Below are 22,725 nucleotides of genomic sequence, written 5' to 3' on the forward strand. Positions count from 1 at the left end.
GGCATATTTCCTAATATCCACTACAGATGCAGCCATGGTATGGAACGAGCAAGGAAGAACTTCCCAGCCAATGGAGACGAGCGCTACAGATGGAACTGGAGGCCATAGATAATGATTCCCCATAGAGACTCCAGCCAGGGCAGGGGCTTCTTAATACCTGTCTATCATGCCATGAACCAGAGAATTACAATGTGTTTTCCCTTTCCTCCTTAACATTTATTGAATTTATGCCTTTGTCTTTGTCTTTCACTCATCTATCTATATGACTATGTATACACACATATATTTATGTGGGAGTGGGGGTAGAGAGGGAGAAAGCAGACATTTGTGCTTGGGTTCCTAAGTGACCAGGTGATGATGGAGATGACTGCATATCACCCAGCACATCTGGACTTGAGCCAGCTGTTGTAACTGAAAGATACTCTATGCAGAGGAACCTGAGGCATTCTACTTACTCAGGAAAGTGTGCAAATCAGTACTTGGCATGCAGAAGGGCAATTGTGTCAAAACCTGCTAGTCCTTTGCCAAAACCATTTCTAGTTTTCCTGAGCACAATATCACTTAACTGCAGTCTGCCTTGTAGTTAAGTTCCTGAAAGTTCAAATTATTAACAAAAGGCCTCATCATGTGTTGTTATTCTGACTTGCCTATGCCACAGACAACTTCTTAGTCTCTCTCTCTGCTTAAATTTTCTTACCTCTAAAATGAAGAAAGCAGATCTTTATAGGATTATTAAGATGTAGTTGAGAAAATTGTTCATAAAAGCACTTCTACAGTGATTATCATTTAAGAACTATTCATTAGGTGTTTCTTCTTCTTTTACCTACTCAGTATCAATTCTCATATGGTCAGGGAAGTGGTTCTCAGGAGTAGCATGGCTTCTGAGCAGCAGATAACACGAAGACAAGGGCAGAAGATGAGAACAGCCCTGTTTTGTGAACACAGGAATGAAGACTCCCTTAGGAACTTCTAGAAATAGATGGAAATTTGTATGGTTGAGACAAAATGGTTATAAAAGAGAGGGCCATTGAATAACAAAGATAACTTGATTCTGCATACATAAGCTGCTGGAGTATAGGAACATTGGAATAAAATTGTCCTCTTATAGGTATGTGCTGCAGCTCATCTGGTTGATGGTTATGCTCTTGAAAGTTACTCAGCAGGCATTCAACTGACATTTAATTATGATAGTAATATGAACCCTTGTCTCTGTCCTTTCAAGAAGGCAACTGGCTAGTCAGAAGACAGCTGAGTTATGCCTTTTCTTTGTCATATATATATTTGAGGTACATAGCACTACAGTAATTATAATCTGTGCTCGTTGATTTTGCAAGAGGACTAAAGAGATTGCATGTTAAAAAAAAAAAATCAAAATTAGCCTTGTCAAATATTGTGTCAGCAGCTGCATCTGTAACCATAAAGGTAATGTATTATGAACATCCCATTCACTCCTATATTCTTTCCCCCATTCTTTCATCTATTATTCATTCACATTCTTAGGCATTGTTATTCACCACCTCTGTGTGGAAAAAAATGCTAAAAGAATGTTCAGACTCCATTTTGGTATTATTTATTGATTTAAATATTTTATAAGTGACAGTTTGGACACTTTTAAGGTAAATAAATGCATGACTTAACTAGACAATTTTGTAATGAATTATGTAAATATAACACACAACGATCATTTCCACTTTGTTTTATAAGAATCCCAAATTTCCATCACTCATTTTTCATATACAAATTCACCTTGTGCTGCAGTCTGTAAATACAAAGACATTTTACATCATGAAACATGCTATTTACATTGTGGATGATTTAGAATAATAACAAAAGAATAAGTAAAAAGTGGTGTTACATGAAAAGCAAGATATTGTGGATATTTATAATTCTATATGAGTTATACTTTTACATGTATTCTTAAAATTCTAGTGAAATGAGGCATATTTTATCATTTCAATCAGAAAAAGTTTCTTTAAACCTGTACTACTAGATACAGAAAAATATTTTAAAATATAATATGAAATACCAAATGAAACTTTTAAAATGAATGGTACAGGTTTAAGAGATGCATTCATTTTTTTAAAAAACAAAAAATAGTTTGACATTTCAAAATATATGCAATTTAATCATGCCCTACATATATATTAGTATATTTACCTGGTATTAGTTGATGACATCATAATTTAAGTTTTTGATAACTCAAGTTTTAAAAGATATTATTCACAAAGTAAATCTAATAACAGAGGAGCAGATGTACAATATAATTTACATTGCAAGCCAAACCAAAAATTTAGACCCATGAAATTGCAGCAAACAAATTAGCTAAAATGTTAAAATAATTCAGGTTAAATGAAGACCACCCCATGCAGAGGATGCTAATGAAGGCCGAGCACATTATAACTGTGTTTTTATTAAGTGATTTTGGAAACCTATTTATTATTATGTAGTGCCTGAAGACTTGATGGAACTGCCTTGGCTGTTTATTTTGTGCATTGATATGAGTATTAATAGGATTAAGTTAGATATTTAAAGTACTGTTTGGGAAATGAGACCCTTTGGTTTTGTAAAATGGCTACACGCATTTGAAGAGTCAGAACTCAGGTAGGTTGATTTTGAAATGAAGAATGATATGTATTATTTCTGGAATGTACTTAATCAGTATTTTAAAAGCATAATGAGACAGTTTTGTCACTTGATTACTGAAGTTATAATGTAGCTACAGGCAGCTGTTATAAAACTTCTGACTTTTTCGAAGGCAAAATTCTCAGGAGGACTTTTTTTTTTTTTTTAAATGAAGAAAAGCTTTTCATCCAACTTGAAGAAAAATCAGAAAGTATTGTTCTCCATGGACCATTATTCTATTTGACTCTAACCTGAATTCCCTCATAGTCAAAACCTGCCATGATGATGTGAATCGATTTCCGCATAGTTGGAGTAATTTTTGCTCCAAATTCTTAAAGGAGACAATGAATTAGTAGCTTGTAAATTTTGCAGATCTGGGCCTTCGATAACTCAGTAGAAGGCAATAAAATAGAGGGAAAAATGGGACTGTGGATTACAGCTGTTCAAATTTCATCTTAATTTCTTCTGTTTTTCTCAACCATATTTCTTCTATTTTTACAATCATTATTAAAATATTTCCCTAAAGAAATAAAAATGGTAAAGGTATTGAAAATCATATTTCTTTATCTGAACAAGTATTAAGATTGTCTATCATTTCAAGACAAAGGTTTTCTTAACATTGAAAATCACAGGAAGAAAGTAATCAGTATTTTCATAGGTACCGATTTATATGGTAGCTGCCTGTTTTTTTACAATTTCAAAATAAGTCAATATAGGATAAACAAAAGTTAACAGAGAAATTCATTGCTTTTGAAGTTTTAATTTTTTTTCAAATATTTTATACCCCTTTCTTTGACTACCTCGTCTGTTAGAATTTAAGACCCCTGAGGTACATAACAAAAAAGTCCAAATACGAAATGAGAACCAAAATTCAAGGGTATTTAACTCACTGAAGCATATCTTTCCACAGAGGAACTAATCATGTTTTTTTCCCTGTATAATTTTCTATTAATTAACACAAACTTATGAAGATAATTTGTAAAGTGGTTTGAATATAATCTTAATACCTGAAAATAAAAAGCCAGAAAGAATACAATTTTAAGTTTGGGAGATCATAGATTCTTTAAATCTTGTTCAAGATTTGTTCAAATTATTATAAAGTCAATGAGAAGTACCTACAATGGAAGAATACCCTTACTCTTAAAGAAGATATTTGACTTATTTTCCCTTAGGAATCAAATACTCTGCGAGAAATGGTTTAATTTTCCCTGAAAAATAATGGCTTTGGATTGAGATTTGTAAATGTTTGATCTCTTGATCCAAGCTGTATTTTTCTTTTTTTGTATTTAATAAAATGGCAATTTGTAAATTCTGGTGAATACTCAAAATTGTAGCTAAAAACAGCTATCTGAATATAGGTTTAAAACCTCAAAGACACAGAGCTAAGAAATATGGAATACACTGTGTATTGCTTTTTCAATAGAGTAGACATAAAATTGATGACAAATGTTTCCAAACCCTCAATAAGAACTCAAAACATCATACTATGCCAAGCTGAATTACAGAGGGGTATCTAAGAAAGAAGACAGTGCATCAGTTATCTCTAGATGAAGAGCCAGGAAAATCAAGTTGCTTTTGATGTATACACCTTATTGGGAGTAGTTTTCAGAAAGCAATTTCCCTACAAATAGAAAAAGCATTTTTTTTCTATTTCAGTCTTTTAGCAGTGTGGTACTCACATAAAAAAAAATGGCTACTTGAAAATAAGAGGTTTTTCTAACTTAAGACATTTGTAGGGGGTAAAAATAGGAGACTGGCCATACAGATTGACCCTGATACTTCTTGAAAAAGTGTTTAAATTCAATGAAAATGGACACACATAGATTTGTATAGACCCACATTTCTCTTGACTGACAGTCTCTGGAAGTCAAGGTCCCAATTCTCTCTGTCACTTCTATCCTCAACTGATCTATATCTACATGCTCATCTTTCCCCTTCCCTCACAAATCCACAAAGTGCTCAATCATGTGAAAGTGAAAAAGGGAGGCCTCAGCCCCAATAGTAAAGTACTATTGTCATTTATCTTCTAAGAGCTAGAAAGAAAGAAAGCAAAGAGGGGAGGGAAGGAAAGGAAGAAAGGGAAGGAAGGGAAGGAAGGAAGGAAAGACAATGGAAAAAAGAGGTGCTAAGCATGCTAACAAGTTTTAAAGCCTAATTTATTTACTGCACATAAAACCTATATATACAACCCATTCATTTTACATTCATCAAGAATTTTATTCAGGAACACCAAACTCAATTGATTCAAGTTATAGCCACACTTGATATTTGGACTCTTGCATGGTTTCTCATTAGCACAAAGACTATACTAATGTTTAATTAGATAATGCAGCAAATATTGATTGAAGACATAATACCAAATTTTCCCAGCAGATAATAAATTCTGCAATGGGGAGACATCTATGATGTGACAAGTTTTTTGTCCCTTTAAATATTCACTCTAATTAGCATATTTATTGTTTGTTTTATCAAAGTTTTGACATGCTGAATTTCATGGCATTCTGTCATTTTTATGACATTCTATTAAATATAAATACTTTGTTTAAAAATCTATTATTTATCCTTATCTATTTTCAGCTTTCTTATAGGTTAACAGGATTAGACTACAGACCTAATTTTGATATAAGCAAAGTTTGATTTTTCTGTCTCTTTCCATCTTCTCTACTGGTATCCATTCCTTTCTCTAAGTTGCATTCCAGCTGAATCCAGCTAAATATTTCATACATGCTCATAAAATGGGACTCCTCCTATAGCCAGGTAATCATTTGCATTTTAGTAGGATAATTTTTTTTAAACAGAATAAAGGTGTTTTTAATGATCAAAAGAAAAAGCAACGAGCACCTATTATTTCGGGTTATTGGGTCATATAACAAATAAATGAATTTTATGAGTGCCTGGTGACACACTTGAAACAAATTTTAAAAGAGGAATAGTAATTTGGGCTGCCATCCATTACTAATAATTTTTATACAAAAACAGATTTTTTCCTAAAAATCCCCCTGAATTACTTTAGATAATTATACACTCCTCTAGTTATCTAGACCTTCTTGGCTAGAGTTTGATCTACCATCGGAAATAATTTCTTCTTTTTGAGAATACTTTGTAGTCAAAGAATACAAAAGCAATTTATTTGAGAGTCCAAGCCAAGGTTAAGTTTTGGTTTCAGTGTGGTAATTTTTACCAATAAAATTCAGAAGGAGGGTTTCACGTTACTGATAAATCAACTAGGTGTTTTCATATTTTGCTTCATTTTATGGAAATTTTAACTTAAAAGGCTAAAACAGGAGACAGCCTTTCAAGTGGTTAGAAACATACATATTGATCCAGATCACCCAAACCTCAGAAGAAAGTCATATTCATTTGCTAGCCTTTAAAGAGTTACATTGACCATGAAGAAATACTTCTTGGGAGGCAATAAAAGTAGAATTGCTGTAGAAACTGAGGTTTCATTGGGTATGGAAATGCATAGTTTCTTATTAGTCAGAGGTGATGTAGCAATATTCATATTTATTGTTCAAATGATTTGAACATAAATTGGTTTAGAATTAGATTTTATTCCGAGTTTACAATGCATTGTTCTATATTCTAATGTGAACAAGCTGAAAATACAGTATTATTTGACTGTTATCCTTAATGCTTATATTATTTTAAAAAGTGTAATAGTTTAAGTAAAATAATATTGCCAAATTTGCAAACCCTGGCTCAATGCCATGATTTGTAAGTCTGTCATATTTAGGACATTTTTTTTTTCTGCAACAAGTGGAAAATATAAAGTAAAAATCACTTAAATGTAATTCACAATTAGATGTTATCATCAGAGGATAAAACTCTAAGGAACCTAGAAACAAAATTAATTGTATTTCTCATTGCTGAAGAACATGATACATTCAGAAAACTTTCAAAAGTCTCTCACATTCTAAGTTTTGGATATGAGTAAGTTGACTCAGGACAATAAATCTTTGTCTTCAATTCTTTTTCTAACTGATAATTTTGATTGAAAATTGCTCAGGTTTGTTCCCTCATTTTAAAGTTTCTGTTCTAAACAAACTCTGCATGAATTAACCAGTTACATGTAAGTGAAAAATCTTTGATGATTAAGATACTACCCAACCACTTTTAAGTTTAGAAAACTAGAGTCTTCATGTCTCACAGAAAACCATTAAGTGCTACGGGGTGATTCTCTCTCCAGCTCAAATACTCTGGCACATTCTCTAAGGGATGGATGGACATCTTTCTGCTCTAAAGTTCCACACTTGTCTTGCTAGCAGCCAAACCCAATTTGAGAAAAGTGTGAAGAAGAATATGACATAGAGTACAGCTCCCAAAAGAAGTTTACAAATTTCAGAACACAAAATAAATATTTCCTATTTGTGATTAAATTTTCCAACTATAAAGGAATATATAATTTCTTTAATGTCAGAACAACAATTTTTTTTCAAATGATGCATGAGACAAAAGTGTATTCTTCTCACTGAATGCTAGCTCAGCCAGGCATGTTATAAAAGGAAAAAATATAGTTTGTTTTAATATCACTTGCATACTGTTAGTCTGTTTTTCTGTGCTAATTTTAGTAGGGTTTTCTGTGGCATATGGCAGAGCTGGTATTTGGCCTTCTTTGTTCCTTCAACCCAGATGTTCTGACACTTTCATTTACCTTCATCATTGTAACCAACACTAGTTCTATCTGCCACCTTCAGAAAGTATCTATTTGTAGCTCTGTAAGCTTCTATCCCAGCTTCACTGAGATGTGCAGCTGCCTAGAGGTTGGCACTACCTCCGAGGAAAGCTAAAAATGGCTTGTGAAGGGTTTCTCTTTTTTTGTCTTTCTCTCTTCTTTTTAAAAATGAGTGACCAGTAGTCAAATAAATAATTTGGCTTTTATTAAACCAGAGGTGTTTGTTACAGAAATTGCCTCTCCTTTAAGAGTCTCTATATCTTCCTGAAGAAAAAATTAACTCTCTTCGCTTCATCTCATCTAAAGCTCCTGCCCACCTCACTCACTCCATTTGTCCCTTTGTCCTAAGTCTGATGTGTAAATGTCAGGCAGCAAAATGCAAAGAATTGTCTTCAGAAAGTGAGGTGGTGTGAAGAAACAATTTTGCACATTTCTGATTTTATTCCAGTTATTACTTTCCTGTTAGATATAGGTTTAATGACATTTAATAGACCACAGTAAAAACATATTAAGTAGAATTCCTTCTTTATCTGCAAATGGCAGAAAGTCCACAAAGGAAGACTGAATATAAAGTGATTTCTTCATTTTAAAAATACGTATCAAAAGAATCAAAAAGAAACTAATACTCAGACCTGCCATTTGGTTTTTCTTTTCTGCTTTTAAATAATAAGCAAAGTACTTAAGTCTAATATAAAGAATAATCCGATCAGCAACTAGATGAATTAACTGGAGGGATAAATTCAGTGTAATTTAATAGATTCAAATTAAATATATTCCATTATTTATTTAACCCAAAACCATTCTTACTAAGGATTTAAGGATCCAGTGATATACAAGAGGATAATTGTCAAAGCCTCAGTGAATCAACAATCCTGCTTGATTTTGATAGGGAAATTTTCCAAACTGTGGGCAGGCGGATGCTAAATTAAGTTTTGCTATGAGTAATAGAAAGTTAAAGACAAAATACTACCAAACACACCCACCATTCAAATGTGTTCATATTCACGTTTAGAGGATTGTTTACCTCACTAGGCAATTATAGGAGCTGTCATCTTATTTAGGTGCTTAGGAATGAATCCTAAGCTTATATGCTAAATAATAATCTGATGTTTAGATATTGCTCAGTGTAAACATAAATTTACCAGTTGATTTTAGCTGTGATCCTTATATATTATTCTAAATGATGGAAAAGTAAATGTAACTACTAAAGAACTGATTATCATTGAGTATGCCACATTCTATTAAAATTGTATTTTAAGAAGACTAAAAACATGATTTTTTTCATTTCAAAATCTGAAAGCTTTACTGTTTTTTCAATATTATTGAATAATCATTTTCAGACATTTATTGTAGTACAGGTGACTTTCAGTCAATCATATTCTGAAGTCAAAATACTATCATACTTACCAAACACTTGTGTAGCTATCATTGAAAACAGTAATAATGAGCTCTTTTATCTTTATTCTTTCATCTTCCAAGACCGTATCAAACCAACATTTGAATTAATCCGCCCCGAGACCAATCTATATTTCTGCAAAGCCTACTTTCTCAATCACCTCTCTTCCAACCTTCCAACCTATGCTCTACTTCCACTCATTTATCCATCCTTAACTTCTTCTTTACTATTATATACTACAAAGATCCAAAAATTGGGCAACGTTATAAATAATACACAAATCTCTTTGACAGGAATAGAAATCATATTTTGATAGCCATTTTAAAAATTATGCACCAGAAATAATCTGATGTATATTAATCACTTTACAGCATGTTTGCAAATGAATAACTTCTGAGATAGATTAAGCATATCATTTGCTCAGATATTTTTAATCTGAGTCATTACTTGCTGCTCATTTTGCTACAGAATAATGAATATCTTTAAGAAGTCCACACCAGCTGTATTATTGCTTGTATAAAACATGTTTCTGTTTTCACAAAGGCTCTATGAAATGCAAAGAAGTGCAAGCTTCATATGGCATCATCACCATGGCTTAAATTATTGCTTGAAAGGTTGTTAGAAGGTATTGCTTGGAAATCCCTTTTCAGGTAATATACAATTCAATATGAAAAGTACATAGTGAGACTAAATATTAAGTTGGTGTCTTTTCATAACATAAAAATCAAAGCATTCAGGAGTAAGGCTGTCACTTTGATATTTGCTTCTGTGTCCCAAAGGTCATAGTTTTTACCTCGGTGGTGAGGATTAGCAAATGTTGCAATATACCGCACAGCTCTGGCAGTAACTAAGAAAATAGTACTGTATCTAGTATGCCTAATAGCCCTATAGTGAGCAATATTCATCCCTCATGCTTATCAGTGTTGACATCTGTCTCTAAGTTTGAAGATGTATGCTCAGAAAGAAGACCACAATTTGGAAATCAAATCCAAAACTAAAATTTGTGAAAAAAATAATTGTATGAGGCCTAGAGTATTTAACTTTTCAAAATAACTACAAATGAAATAACATTACTATCCCCGTCAGCTTGTATTTACTCCTAGTAATTGAGATTATTTGAATACTTTTCAATGATTCCCAAGTCTGGCTGTATATTAGCATTACTGATTTTCTAAACACAGATTCCTAGGCCCTCCCCGAGACCTACTGAATTCAAATCTCTGAAGGTAAAGACTAGTCTTCTGTATTCCTAAAACTCCCTACGGAATTCTTATGAAGCCAGCCAGATACTTCCAAGCAGATCAGTTAAACCACTGAACTAGGTCATTCATTTTTTGTTTTTTGTTTTTTGTTTTTTTTTTGTTTTGTTTTTTGAGATGGAGTCTCTCTCTGTTGCCCAGGCTGGAGTGCAGTGGCGTGATCTCAGCTCACTGTAACCTCTGCCTCCTGGGTTCACGCCATTCTCCTGCCTTAGCTTCCCGAGTAGCTGGGACTACAGGCGCCCGCCACCACGCCTGGCTAATTTTTTGTATTTTTTAACAGAGACAGGGTTTCACCATGTTAGCCAGGATGGTCTCGATCTCCTCACCTCGTGATCCGCCCGCCTCAGCCTCCCAAAGTGCTGGGATTACAGGTGTGAGCCACCGTGCCCGGCTGGTCATTTCTTAATAAGGATTGAATGGCAATGAAGTGCTTAACTGAAACCATGATCTGGTTATAACATATTAGAAATAAAGACACAAACTTTACTTCTCTGCATTCCCAAGTCCTTCCAAAGAAACTTATTTCTTTCAATAATGAAACATCTGCATTCAATAAACACACATATACATATACACAAACTAAAAATAGTAATCACTTTATAAAACTATTTTAGAATATGAGATTAGCTGTGATACTTCCTGTGTTATAAATGTATCAATGACTTTTTTTAATTAAGGAATAAAGGAAGGAAGAAAACAAAGGATGGAAGAACAGTAATATGTAGGTTTCAATTGTTTGGATCAAGTGTGAGGAAGGAATTTTGCACACTATCTCAATATAGCCTGACAAGATTATGTTAATCTGTACATAATATCAGTGTCTGCTCTTCATTCACCACCACGAGGATCTTGAAATTGAGTCCATACCTGGGGTCAACTTACCCATTTAACGATACATTTTGTTCAATCACTTGAACACAATTTATGTGTATGTTAAACCAGCTGGTTGTGGTTTAGGAATATTCATATCAAGAGCTGCCCATAAATTGTTTAGAAATATGTTAAATCTTAATAATTCAGTCTCTTACGCATCATGATTTTTGGGCTAGATCTATTAGGCTATGCTTATAGAAGCCTCTGAAATGACATAATTTTTGTAGTTGAAGGTCTATAATCTAACAGTAGAAACAACTAAGCTACGATATAGGGCTTGGTTCTTGGACTTGAGTTTCTAGATATTGTCGGCTGAAAGGCATCTAGTACTACCCAAAGCCTATTCAGAGTCATTTATAATTAATTTCAAAGGAACATTCAGTGAAGTTGCATGAAGTGCTTGGAGTCAGACTGGGTTTTGAAGAAAGAGCAGAGGGAGAAGCTGCAGACATAATTAATGCCCCGGCACATCCAGTTCATTACTACACTTCAGAAGTACATTGTTACTCAGGCCTGACTGTGTGTGGTCCTTCCTATCTGCCTGAATGAGGCACCAGCAACCCTTTCTGTAGCCATTCTGGGTTCAGAAGTGAAGAGAGAATGCTGTTTACTGTGGCCAGGCTTGAGGGGTGAGATAGTTTCTAGGGACAGAATGGAGTAAGAAAGGGTCTAGAATGGGCTGAGTCATTCTCAAAATGACAAGACAGAAACCTGTGTGTAAAAGTTTTACTTTTTGCCTTAACCATCCACAACACTTGCCCTCAGAAAGTCTGGAACCCAAGAAGACTTCCACAAATATATTTAATGATGGTCATAATTTTGAGCTCCTACTTGATGCCTTATGACTTTAGATACACACACCGTTTTGTTCAGCAGCAATATGATTCTGTACAAAACACAATGCCTGGTGGGGTTTTCAGAATTCTCCATGGCTTTGCCTTTTGTTATCTATCAATTTAATTTCGCTTTATATTGCTAGAACTCTTTAGAGGCATTTGCAAAGTTAAAAGTCTTGCTCCCTTTGTGAATGAGATTTTGTTTAAGTTGTTATTCTCTTTTGCTTTGCTTTTCCTGGAGAGACATGCACATTCACACTAAACTACTGTGTCCTGACACCATTGTCACTGGACAAGAGGAAGGAGTGCAAGACTGTGAGAAATAACATTTGAAGTGCTGAACCTACGGACCCACCCTCAAATCTCAGGCATCAATGTCTGTCTCAGAGTCCCAGATCAAAGCTCACTTGATTCCACATAATCAGATATTAAAAGGAAAATCCAAGATTACTTAAAATATAGAGCAAGAGATGAATAAAGGCAGACTGTAGGCAGTTGGGTCCCATGTTACCTGGAAGCTATGTCTTCTTCCCCTTCTCTATATTATATAGACAAGAGATCCAACTACTATGTTTCTGAGGCATATTATTATTTTTTATTATGGTCAATGATACCTAATTATTAAGGTCCACAAAGAAGATACAGGGTAGTACATTCTGAGTACATATTGGGGGATTCTGATTTTGTTAGATAACTGATTTATTTGCAAATGATGACATTCTCTCCATCAACATAATCCTGATACCAATGTGATTGATGCTTTGGTGCTAATGGCCAGTTATAAGTTGCCTTCTTCCAAATAGCAGCTTAAAAGAACATTAAAATGCAAGAGCTATAGGTGCCAAATTATATTTTAAAGTATCCCTTGTAGAGTGGGTTAAAACCATTTCCCCAATTTGATATCATTTGGTTTCTAAGGAAATATCACATAAATTTCTTTTATCTGCCATACTAAAATGCATGCTGTTGGTAATAGTTTGTAAGTAAGTGAGAATATAGATAAGTCATATGAAATAACAAATGCCACCACATTGTTACAATCACAGTTCCTAAGAGAAGAGATGTAGATGGCATTGTGTAGGACAAATAAAAATATAATTCTTTCTCCATCTTCTAACTTCTGTGATTGAAGTTTGAATGAACAGACATTTTATATAGTACTTCACAAACATATAGAAACATTGTAACTACAATAATCAACTATAATAGATTAGCAAAATGATAACAGATTGGACCATTATCTCAGACTATAGCTTTGAATATACACTTAGATTATAACGTATGAAAAATGTAGTTGACATCCTGTCGGTGACAGATAAGAAATCTCTGGCACGTTCTTCATCGTGACATTTATGGCAATGTAAATGGATACGTCTTCTCTAAGTAAAATCATATAAACTAATACAGAATTTGTGATTCTTCTGACAAATTGAGATATATAAATACAATACTTCTCTCCAGGCCTATCACTAGTAATGAGGTGGATTTCCAATGATGCTTTTCAAATATGCTTCCCATAGATATTCTTAAGTATGGAGAGAATAAATATGTGTTTGTAGTTGCTTAGACAAATCTTTACAAAAAGTGAGAGAAATAGATTGGATATTCCTGGAAGTCCCTTTCAGCCTTATGGTTACAGAACTCATTGTTCATCACCAACATGTTTATTTCTAAGTTACTGAAGACATAATAAACGACATCAGTGAGCTTGTTCTCTCCCCATGCTCCAGTGCTACAAGGAGCCCATCAACATTGCTAAGGCATTTTCTAATATAAGCATGAGGATTGAGGGGCTCCCAGCCTGCTCTGCTCATACTGACTGTAAACCTCCTCATTGTCCAGAGACACAGGCCCACAGAAGAGGGGGTCAGGCAAAGGTTTAGAGTTCAAGGTCTACTTCCTGTCTTCTCCACATAAAGAGTGTTGTACTCGTGCCCTTATAAACCCCCAGGGCAAGAAAATAACTCAAATTATAAAAGGGATCATGATTATAACAAATATTTGCATATCTACAAATGCCTTCTAGCCACACAAATAGAAAATTTAAAAACATTAAATAAGCCTCATAGACTACATTGGAAATTAGTAAATATGTTCTTTAACTGAGTTATGTCATAACCAAACCATAATGCAGCCAAAATCCCTGAACAGAAAAGAATATTGCATTCAGTTAGACATAAGTTATCAATGAGTAGGAAAATGACCTCTCCAAGGTTTCAAGGAAACAAATGTTTCCAGTTTATTAACCTCAATAGAAACTTAGATTTTATATTTGATCCCAAACAGGAAAACTCTGGACACATGATGCTCCTAATTTTAGTGTGAGCCAGTAATATTTTCATGCAGTATTGATTAATGAGAACAGGTCTTCATTTGAGCAGGACATGCAATGGAATCCTATCTGTAACTATAATGATTACTAGTTCTGAAGATTATAGCTACTTCAGTATTCATGAAAGTGATTCACTGAATTTAAAAGCCGTATCAATCAAACTGCAGAACATTTTTTTAAAACCTCAAAGCCATAAAATACAGAGGTTTCCTTGCTTTGTGTTGTACAAGAAGAAACAACATTCTTGGCAAAATGTCCTGACACTTCTTTGTCACTAATGCCAGTATCCAGGAATTTGCTCTCAAGAATAGCATTCGGCTCTTAGGAGGCATCAACTGGGGAAAAGGAAGGGGGTAACTAACATGTCATTTAGTTGAATGCTGTTTATTAGAATATAGTTTAGTGTTGCAAAAGCTACCTATATAAGTGCTAAGTTGAAAAGGGTCCAGTGTAGCAAAGCATCTCATTTTAACTGATATTTGTTAGAAGGTGGCAAAAAGACCTTTCTTCAATCTTGGTTACAGATATATCTGGTATTTGGAAATTCCATTTCCTCTGGATTCCATGCTACATTAATTAAATCTAAGATATATTTACTAAGCAGACATAGAATGCTTTCTTGGTATCTGAAATCCTTGGTTATATGTATTCTCAGTCCAAGCACTGATTTCTCTAAATAAGGGAAACTATGTTAGATTAATAGGTTAGTATTATATAATATACTAACAATACAGAAGCAGATTCTGAAAATGTAATAATGTTGTGTGAAATGTAGTTATCTAGAAGAGATATGTATAAAAATAGGTAATATCCCTAAAATATTTTGCCGAGTTACAATTCTTCCAGTTGGGAAGTTTACCACACTGCCATGATACATGTATGAAATGTCTGTTCAGAAAAAGAAACTTAGAAAATATTCCTCACCCACCAACTCACTAAATGTAGGAATATATAATCAAAACTGGCTCTCAAAAGTGGTACAAATATATAGGGAAAGATACTTGTATGTGTGATAAACAAGAAAACATGGAATCTATTTATTGGTTAGTTCTGAAAGGGGACCCACACTTGTAATTAAAATATATGTATATATATATGACCAAAAACACTCATATGAATGGACACATCTTATTTCCCTCATCCTCCGGCTTTGTATTGACAGCGGTCACCTCCACCTTTTAGTAGGATTATTGCCTGACATAATACAGAAATTTTGCTGCTTGTTCTCAACAAAGCAATGAAAGAGACACAATCTCTTTCCACCCCCGCTGTGGTGACCCATGTTCTGGGCTTGTGCTTTTTGGAGGAGTCTTTGTTCTGTAGCAGGTCTCAGAGGCTTGTCTCCCGGAGGAACATGGTGCCGATGTTGTAGGAAACCTTTTTTATTCTCGACGAAGAAAGAGAAGGCTTTGGTGGCTTTGGACCAGTCCTTACCTCCAGGAAATAGCAGATCCCAGGAATTTCCTTTGGAAAGTTGTCTGGAAGCTCTTCACGAGACCGCGGAATGAATGTAAAACTTTCTTCCCGTTTTAATAATCTAAGAAAAAAATACAGAGCACATGAATCAAGTAGGCCAGGGAAATGTAAAATACGTGGACAGAAATTTTAAAGGCTCAGGAAGCCTGTCTCTGACTGCTCATGGTGACACCTCTATTTCTTTGTATAGATGTGGCCTTCATCAGATTCCAAATGCTAGGAAATGTTATAATCCAGAAAAGATCCCTTCACGTAATTTAAAAAAAAAAAAAAAACTCAAAGCTAAGTGTGGTACTACCTGAAAATATTTGTTCAAGATTGATTTCTTTCTAAACAGCATTCTTTGAAAATATTTGTTCAAATGTTATTGTTTTCCCTAAACAAACAAAGGTCTGAGGAAACTGCATAATACAGGTTTTATTTCAAGCATGCAGGATTCACGTTCTCTGTTTTTAAAACCTGCCCAAATTCTAGTGCACTCCTTTTATGTTTGGTAAACCATGTGCTTTAAATGTGTGTCCTGTATGTAAAAAACATTAATCAAGTATTTAACTTTGTAGAACAACATTTCATGACTCCCAATGTCTTTGATACCTGCTTGCTGATTTCTAGCCAAGCATGCTATCCAAACTCGATACCATTATTGGTTAAACAGCTTGATTCTTCTCTTCCAGTCACATATAAAGACTCTTCTTCAAAACACTAACACTGGAATAAATTTATTCGTTAAACTTGTCCAGTTTCATGTAATGTTCAGTTTCATACTTGTATCTGAAAGTGCGGCCCAACAATTCAATTTAACTCAACAGCTCTTTATAGACTATTTCTTATTGCCCAAGAAAAACCTCCTAGACACTTCTGTGAATATAAGGAGTAGAACACATCTAAAAAGCTCACAGTTTTGTCAACAGATACAGAAACAGAATAAAAGAGTTTTTAAAAACCCTCAACAAATGAACAAAACACAGAGTAATATAAAAGTACAGAACAGAATAGGCTAGATGCCATCAGAAAAGTAGCCACGAAAATTGCAGAAGTCTAGAGGAAAAAAGTATTTGCAGTGGGAGGACCATAGAGACTTCATGGACTAGATGTTATTTAAAGGCATGTACAGAATGATGTAACCAAAGGGTTAGAAACAAGAAAAATGTAAAGTTTCTAACCATATGATGACATTCCCCAGTGAGGTCAGAATGAGGGTTAAGACTGGGACAGTAGGTTAGGAAAAAGTTTTAAAGCCCTAAACTAAGAGTTTGGACTTTATTTGGAAAGCACCTTGGATCCAAACCCATTACTTTTTTCTTAAAAACAACCCATCCTCCTAACACAGATTCATGTTAGCAGCAGCTCCAAGTTATGCTGTGTAGGAGACAGGTTGGGGCAAAAGAACCAGTAAGCACAAGCAGAATAAAGGATGTGTGAACATACAAGAACATTGCACAGTCAATTATGAGAATAAGGAGAAGAAAATATTCCTTCTCGAATGCTATTAATGGATAGGAAATATTACCTAAAACAACAGTTGGTAGTACTAATAAGGTATAATATGAACAGTCTATATTTAATTTGAAAAACCAGAGCTATAGTATTTTGATTGTTAAAGGATATAATGGCAGTTTAAAAAAAAACACAAAATGATTATATTCATTTGGTATATAAAAAACGAGGTTCCTTCTAACATTTCAAAATTCTTTCAAAAGTCTTATCCCATTTTATTCACATAATATAGTTGTTTGTAAAAGCTAAAAGTACAAACTATGCATCCAACAAAGGTCTAATATGCAGCATCTATGAGAAACATAAATTTACAAGAAAAAAAAAACCCATTAAAAAGTGAGCAGAGGACATAAACAGGCATTTCTGAAAAGAAGACATACATGAAGCCAACAAGCATATGAAAGAAAGCTCAACATCACTGATCATTAGATAAATGCAAATCAAAATCACAATGAGATACCATTTAACACCAGTTAGAATGGCTATTATTAAAAAGTCAAGGGCCGGGCATGGTGGATCACGCCTGTAATCCCAGTATTTGTGGAGGCTTATGAGGTGGGTGGCTCACGAGGTCAGGAGTTCGAGACCAGCCTGGCCAACATGGTGAAACCCCAGCTCTACTAAAAATACAAATAAGCCAGGCATGTTGGAGTGCCCCTGTAAATCCCAGCTACTTAGGAGGCTGAGACAGGAGAATCACTTGAACTGGGAGGTGGAGCTTGCAGTGAGCCGACATCATGCCACTGCTCTACAGCCTGGGTGACAGAGTGAGACTCAGTCTCAAACAAGCAAACAAACAAAAAATTAAAAAATATAACAGATGCTGGTGAGGTTTTGGAGAAAAAAGGAACATGTACACGCAGTTGGTGGGACTGTAAATTAATTCAACCATTGTGGAAGACAGTGTGGAGATTCCTCAAAGACCTAAAGACAGAAATACCATTTGAGCCAGCAATCCCATTACTGGGAATATACCCAAAGGAATATAAATCATTCCTTTATAAAGACACATGCATGTGTATGTTCATTGCAGCATTATTCACAATAGCAAAGACATGGAATCAACCTAAATGTCCATCACTTGTAGACAGGATAAAGAAAATGTGGTAAATACACACTATGGAATACTATGCAGTCATTAAAAAAGAATGAGATGTCATTTCCAGCAACATGGATGGAGCTGGAGGCCACTATCATTAGCAAACTAATGCAGGAACAGAAAACCAAATACTGTATGTTCTCATTTATAAGTGGGAGCTAAATGATGAGACTACATGGACGTATAGACAAGAACAACACACACTGGGGCCTTTTGGAGGGTGAAGGGTGAAGGATGGGAGGAGGGAGAGATTCAGGAAAATAACTAATGGGTAGTAGTCTTAATACCTGGGTGATAAAATAATCTGTACAACAAACCCCCATACATGCACAGGTACGTAACAAACCTGTACTTGTACCCCTGAACTTAAAAGCTGAAAAATGCTAATCTCCACAAAATTTATAGAGGGTGAAAGTGAGTTCAGAGTAAGTTATACTGATTTGCTCAAGGAAACAACAAGACAGTAGTGACAATGGAACTGGAACCTAGACCTGTAAACACAAGTCAAGTTTAGTCCAACAATAAATAACAAGACTAGGTAAGATAGCTCTCCATCACAAAACAACCAAACTGAGATATCATTAATGACAATAAGAATGGAAGTCAGCAGTAGTGTTTACTTTCTTTTCATTTTCACAAATGTCAATTCTCTTTACTATTGATATATAATCAGTCACTTCAGAAATAAACTGTAAAACGCCCTATACAGTAGTTTAATTTAGCAGTGAATTCCACAACAGTTTTGCTAAGCTCAAATAGAAGAGTCATCATTGTGTAATATGTGGGTGTCAATCATTGATGTCAATCAACAAACTTTTTAGTGGTTATGACATTACAAATAGCCCTCTGAATGGAGGCGAGTAAGTGGGGATTCGCAGAATAAGTTAGTATAACTAAAATGACAAGAAATACTCATTGAAACAAATTAGCAATAAAATGACACAACATCTGATACAATCTAAAGGAAGAAATTTTACAGGAGAAAGGGAGAGGTGATAACTATGGACTTAAGTACAAAAGTTAAGAACCACATATAGCCATAGTTCAGTCTTTCCACAAAGTTTCCTTGAAGCCCATAATCAACAGTTAGGACTCCAAATAAGCTACATTCCCTTCTCCCTATCTTTTAAGTCCTCAAATGTATCTTTTACAGTTTGTTTGTCTCACTAAGATCTTTGTTTTGCTATAATTGAGATTTTCAACCCCAAACAAAAATGGGGTTATGTCCATGAAAGTACTTGTAAATGACTGAAAGAAGATGGTACCAGCTGCTTCAGATGTCAGAACTTTTAAATAATTCACTGCACGTTGGCTGGGAGGAAACTTTTCACAATGAATTGATCTCTTGACATTTTAAATAGATCTCATATACTTTGCTAGAGATTACAGAGACAACAGCTTTTATGAAATTGTATTTTCTTTTCCCAGTGAACATTTTGGTATCCATAAACTAAATACAGTTTTAAATTTCAATAATAAAAATGAGAACACATAGGATAAATTGACTCAAGGTCCTATGATATCCAGTATTTATTACAGCAGACTTTGTAGATAAGAACATTGAAGTGCAATGTTCAGTTGAATTCCAATAGGACAATCTTTATGACTTGCTGGGGGGTTTGTGGAGGAGGTCAGGGGAATCATTTCACACAGCGTGCCTGGTGATGATATGAGTCACGGTGCTGAGTGAGCAATCAAATGTATACAAAGATTAGGAATTAGTTAGAACCTGATCATCCCAAAGCCTCGGATCCCCTCTGAAATGCTTTATTAAGTCCAAGTCCCCGGGTTATCCCTAAAGCTCAACCTAACAATCCATTTCTTTGGCACCTCAGGGCTGATATGGAAGCTTAGATTCTATATAAATCTAAATTAATCCCCAGCTGTAATCCCCAGCAGGTTGTTATACACTCTGGGAGTTTTGGCAACATGTTTAATAAGCATTTGGAAATCACACAAATCCTAGTTTACCTGCCTGTCCTAGTTTACCCTTTCTCTGCTCAACAGTTTTTTCTATAAATTGTTTTTCAAAATAAAAAATCACTGCTGCTTTGCATCAATGGATGGCTCCCAAGCATGTGCAGGAAACTTGATTCCATGGCGGTCCATGGAGCTTCTCCATCACAGCTGCAGAAACGAAGCTGGTCTCTGACTCTCTCACCTCTTGTTTGCATGCTCATTTCCCCCAGTTTTCACCATGCTCTGTGCTCTGTCCTACATCCTACCTTGGGAAAGGGTCTGACACTTATTCATACTGAAGTACAAATGATCTAAATCTAGTTCAAATTTTAACACAAGACTCAGAATTCTTAGAAAGGGTCTGTGAATTCAGCAGTCAACTGGTCAACAGGTAATCATTAAGTGCCTTCTGTGAGCTAGGCCTGAACCAGTACTTTCTTACCTCTCATCATAATATGTATGGGACAGGAGAAGACTGAGAGGGAAACGAGAGAATTTTGAGTTTTGCTGAAAATGTCTTTGCATAAAGTGATTATTTTTATTTGCTAGGTTGCCCCATGGAGAACCCCATGGACAGAATAAACCTTGCTGAAATGAATAGATCCAGTTCCAGTCTTTAATAGTGGCAGACTAGTGTATATATAGCTCTCTGACACCTGCACATTTGAAATAATTGTGAGAAATTGGAAAATCTTTTGTTTGTTTCAACAGTTGGAAAGATCTGTGTAACGTGCAGAGCTATAAGAGCGATATTCTCAGAATGCTGTCTACCAGAGGGTAACCACAAACTTGTCTACTCACTATCCAGCTACTGCTCACCAAGGGATACTTGAAGGGCAAAGGAAGGGGCAGTAGAATCTGATGCATCTTGTAGAGGGGTAGAAAAGATACGATGACAGTGACCTTTTAAAGACTTTAGATGTCGGAAATATCTTTAGTTCATTCTTCTCTCAACTTGATTGGTTTAATTAGGCATTAAATTCTTGTTTAGAATTCATTTACTCCTCAGTATTTGGCTGTTAAAAAGTAAGATGTCATTCTGTTTTTTAAACTTCTGCATGTTAATTTTCTTCTAGTCTTTCTTATTGTCATCGTCGTCATCATCATCATCATCATCTTTCTATCTCTGGTATTGTGAAAATTAATAATATGACTAAGTGCATCTTTTTTATTTGGCACAATGACAATTAGTGAATCCTTTTGAAGCTTTTGATGAAGCAAACTATGTCTTTCAGTTATAGGAATTTTTTAAAAGTTATTTAATAATTTCATATGCCGAACCTACAAAGAACTCAAACAAATTTACAAGAAAAAAACAACCCCATCAAAAAGTGGGCAAAGGATATGAACAGACATTTCTCAAAAGAAGACATTCATACAGCCAACAGACACATGAAAAAATGCTCATCATCACTGGCCATCAGAGAAATGCAAATCAAAACCACAATGAGATACCATCTCACACCAGTTAGAATGGCGATCATTAAAAAGTCAGGAAACAACAGGTGCTGGAGAGGATGTGGAGAAATAGGAACACTTTTACACTGTTGGTGGGATTGTAAACTAGTTCAACCATTATGGAAAACAGTATGGCGATTCCTCAAGGATCTAGAACTAGATGTACCATATGACCCAGCCATCCCATTACTGGGTATATACCTAAAGGATTATAAATTATGCTGCTATAAAGACACATGCACTCGTATGTTTATTGCAGCACTATTCACAATAGCAAAGACTTGGAATCAACCCAAATGTCCATCAGTGACAGATTGGATTAAGAAAATGTGGTACATATACACCATGGAATACTATGCAGCCATCAAAAAGGATGAGTTTGTGTCCTTTGTAGGGACATGGATGCAGCTGGAAACCATCATTCTTAGCAATCTATCACAAGAACAGAAAACCAAACACCGCATGTTCTCACTCATAGGTGGGAACTGAACAATGAGATCACTTGGACTCAGGAAGGGGAACATCACACACAGGGGCCTGTCGTGGGGAGGGGGGAGGGGGGAGGGATTGCATTGGGAGTTATACCTGATGTAAATGACAAGTTGATGGGTGCAGCACACCAACATGGCACAAGTATACATATGTAACAAACCTGCACGTTATGCACATGTACCCTACAACTTAAAGTATAATAATAATAAATAAATTAAAAAAAATAAATAAAACAGCAAAAAAAAAAAAGAAATACATAGATGTATTTTGTTTTTATTATTGATCCATTTTCAAGGGAAATCAGGGTCTAAAATAAATCCTTTTGAAAATACAAAAAAAAAATAATAATAATTTCGTACGCCTTGTTTTATATGTTTTCTTTTTATGCATTTTGGCTTAGTCAGACATTGGACCTGGTAAATTAATCCTCTAATTTGTTTTCCTTTTTCTCAAATTATTCCCTCATTTTAAAACATTCTGTTTTCTGGAAGATTGCATCCAACATTATTTTCCAACACGTAAATAATTTTAAAATTTCAGATATATCATTTTAATTTCCACTCTTGTGGTATGATTTTATTTTTTCTTGTGTTCTTACTATTTTAAATTTATGAGAATATTCATCTTTTTATAGTTTTCTTTAATTCTCTATATTGTCTCTTTTTCCTCTAGATATTCATTGACTAGATTTTGTTGCTTGCTTTTTTGTTTTGGTCTCTTTTTTTCATGTCAAGGCATTCAACAAATT

General features: G+C 34.7%; 1 protein-coding gene and 1 long non-coding RNA gene across 3 annotated transcripts in view; one reads left to right on the plus strand and one right to left on the minus strand.

The window, feature by feature from the left end:
- The window catches only part of LOC135967113 (uncharacterized), a 574,461-nt gene that overhangs the window by 500,139 nt on the left and 51,597 nt on the right, over nucleotides 1-22,725 (plus strand). The gene's annotated exons all lie outside the window — the stretch shown is intronic.
- The window catches only part of GUCY1A2 (guanylate cyclase 1 soluble subunit alpha 2), a 525,457-nt gene continuing 504,286 nt past the window's right edge, over nucleotides 1,555-22,725 (minus strand). For both annotated transcript variants that reach the window (XM_074015141.1, XM_045371095.3), the window contains exon 8: nucleotides 1,555-15,533. In XM_074015141.1, the coding sequence (XP_073871242.1) occupies nucleotides 15,326-15,533 (208 nt within the window). In that variant the 3' untranslated portion in view covers nucleotides 1,555-15,325. The remainder of the gene's footprint in view (nucleotides 15,534-22,725) is intronic.

Source organism: Macaca fascicularis, chromosome 14 (genome assembly GCF_037993035.2).
Source record: "Macaca fascicularis isolate 582-1 chromosome 14, T2T-MFA8v1.1".
Classification (NCBI taxonomy): Eukaryota; Metazoa; Chordata; class Mammalia; order Primates; family Cercopithecidae; genus Macaca; species Macaca fascicularis.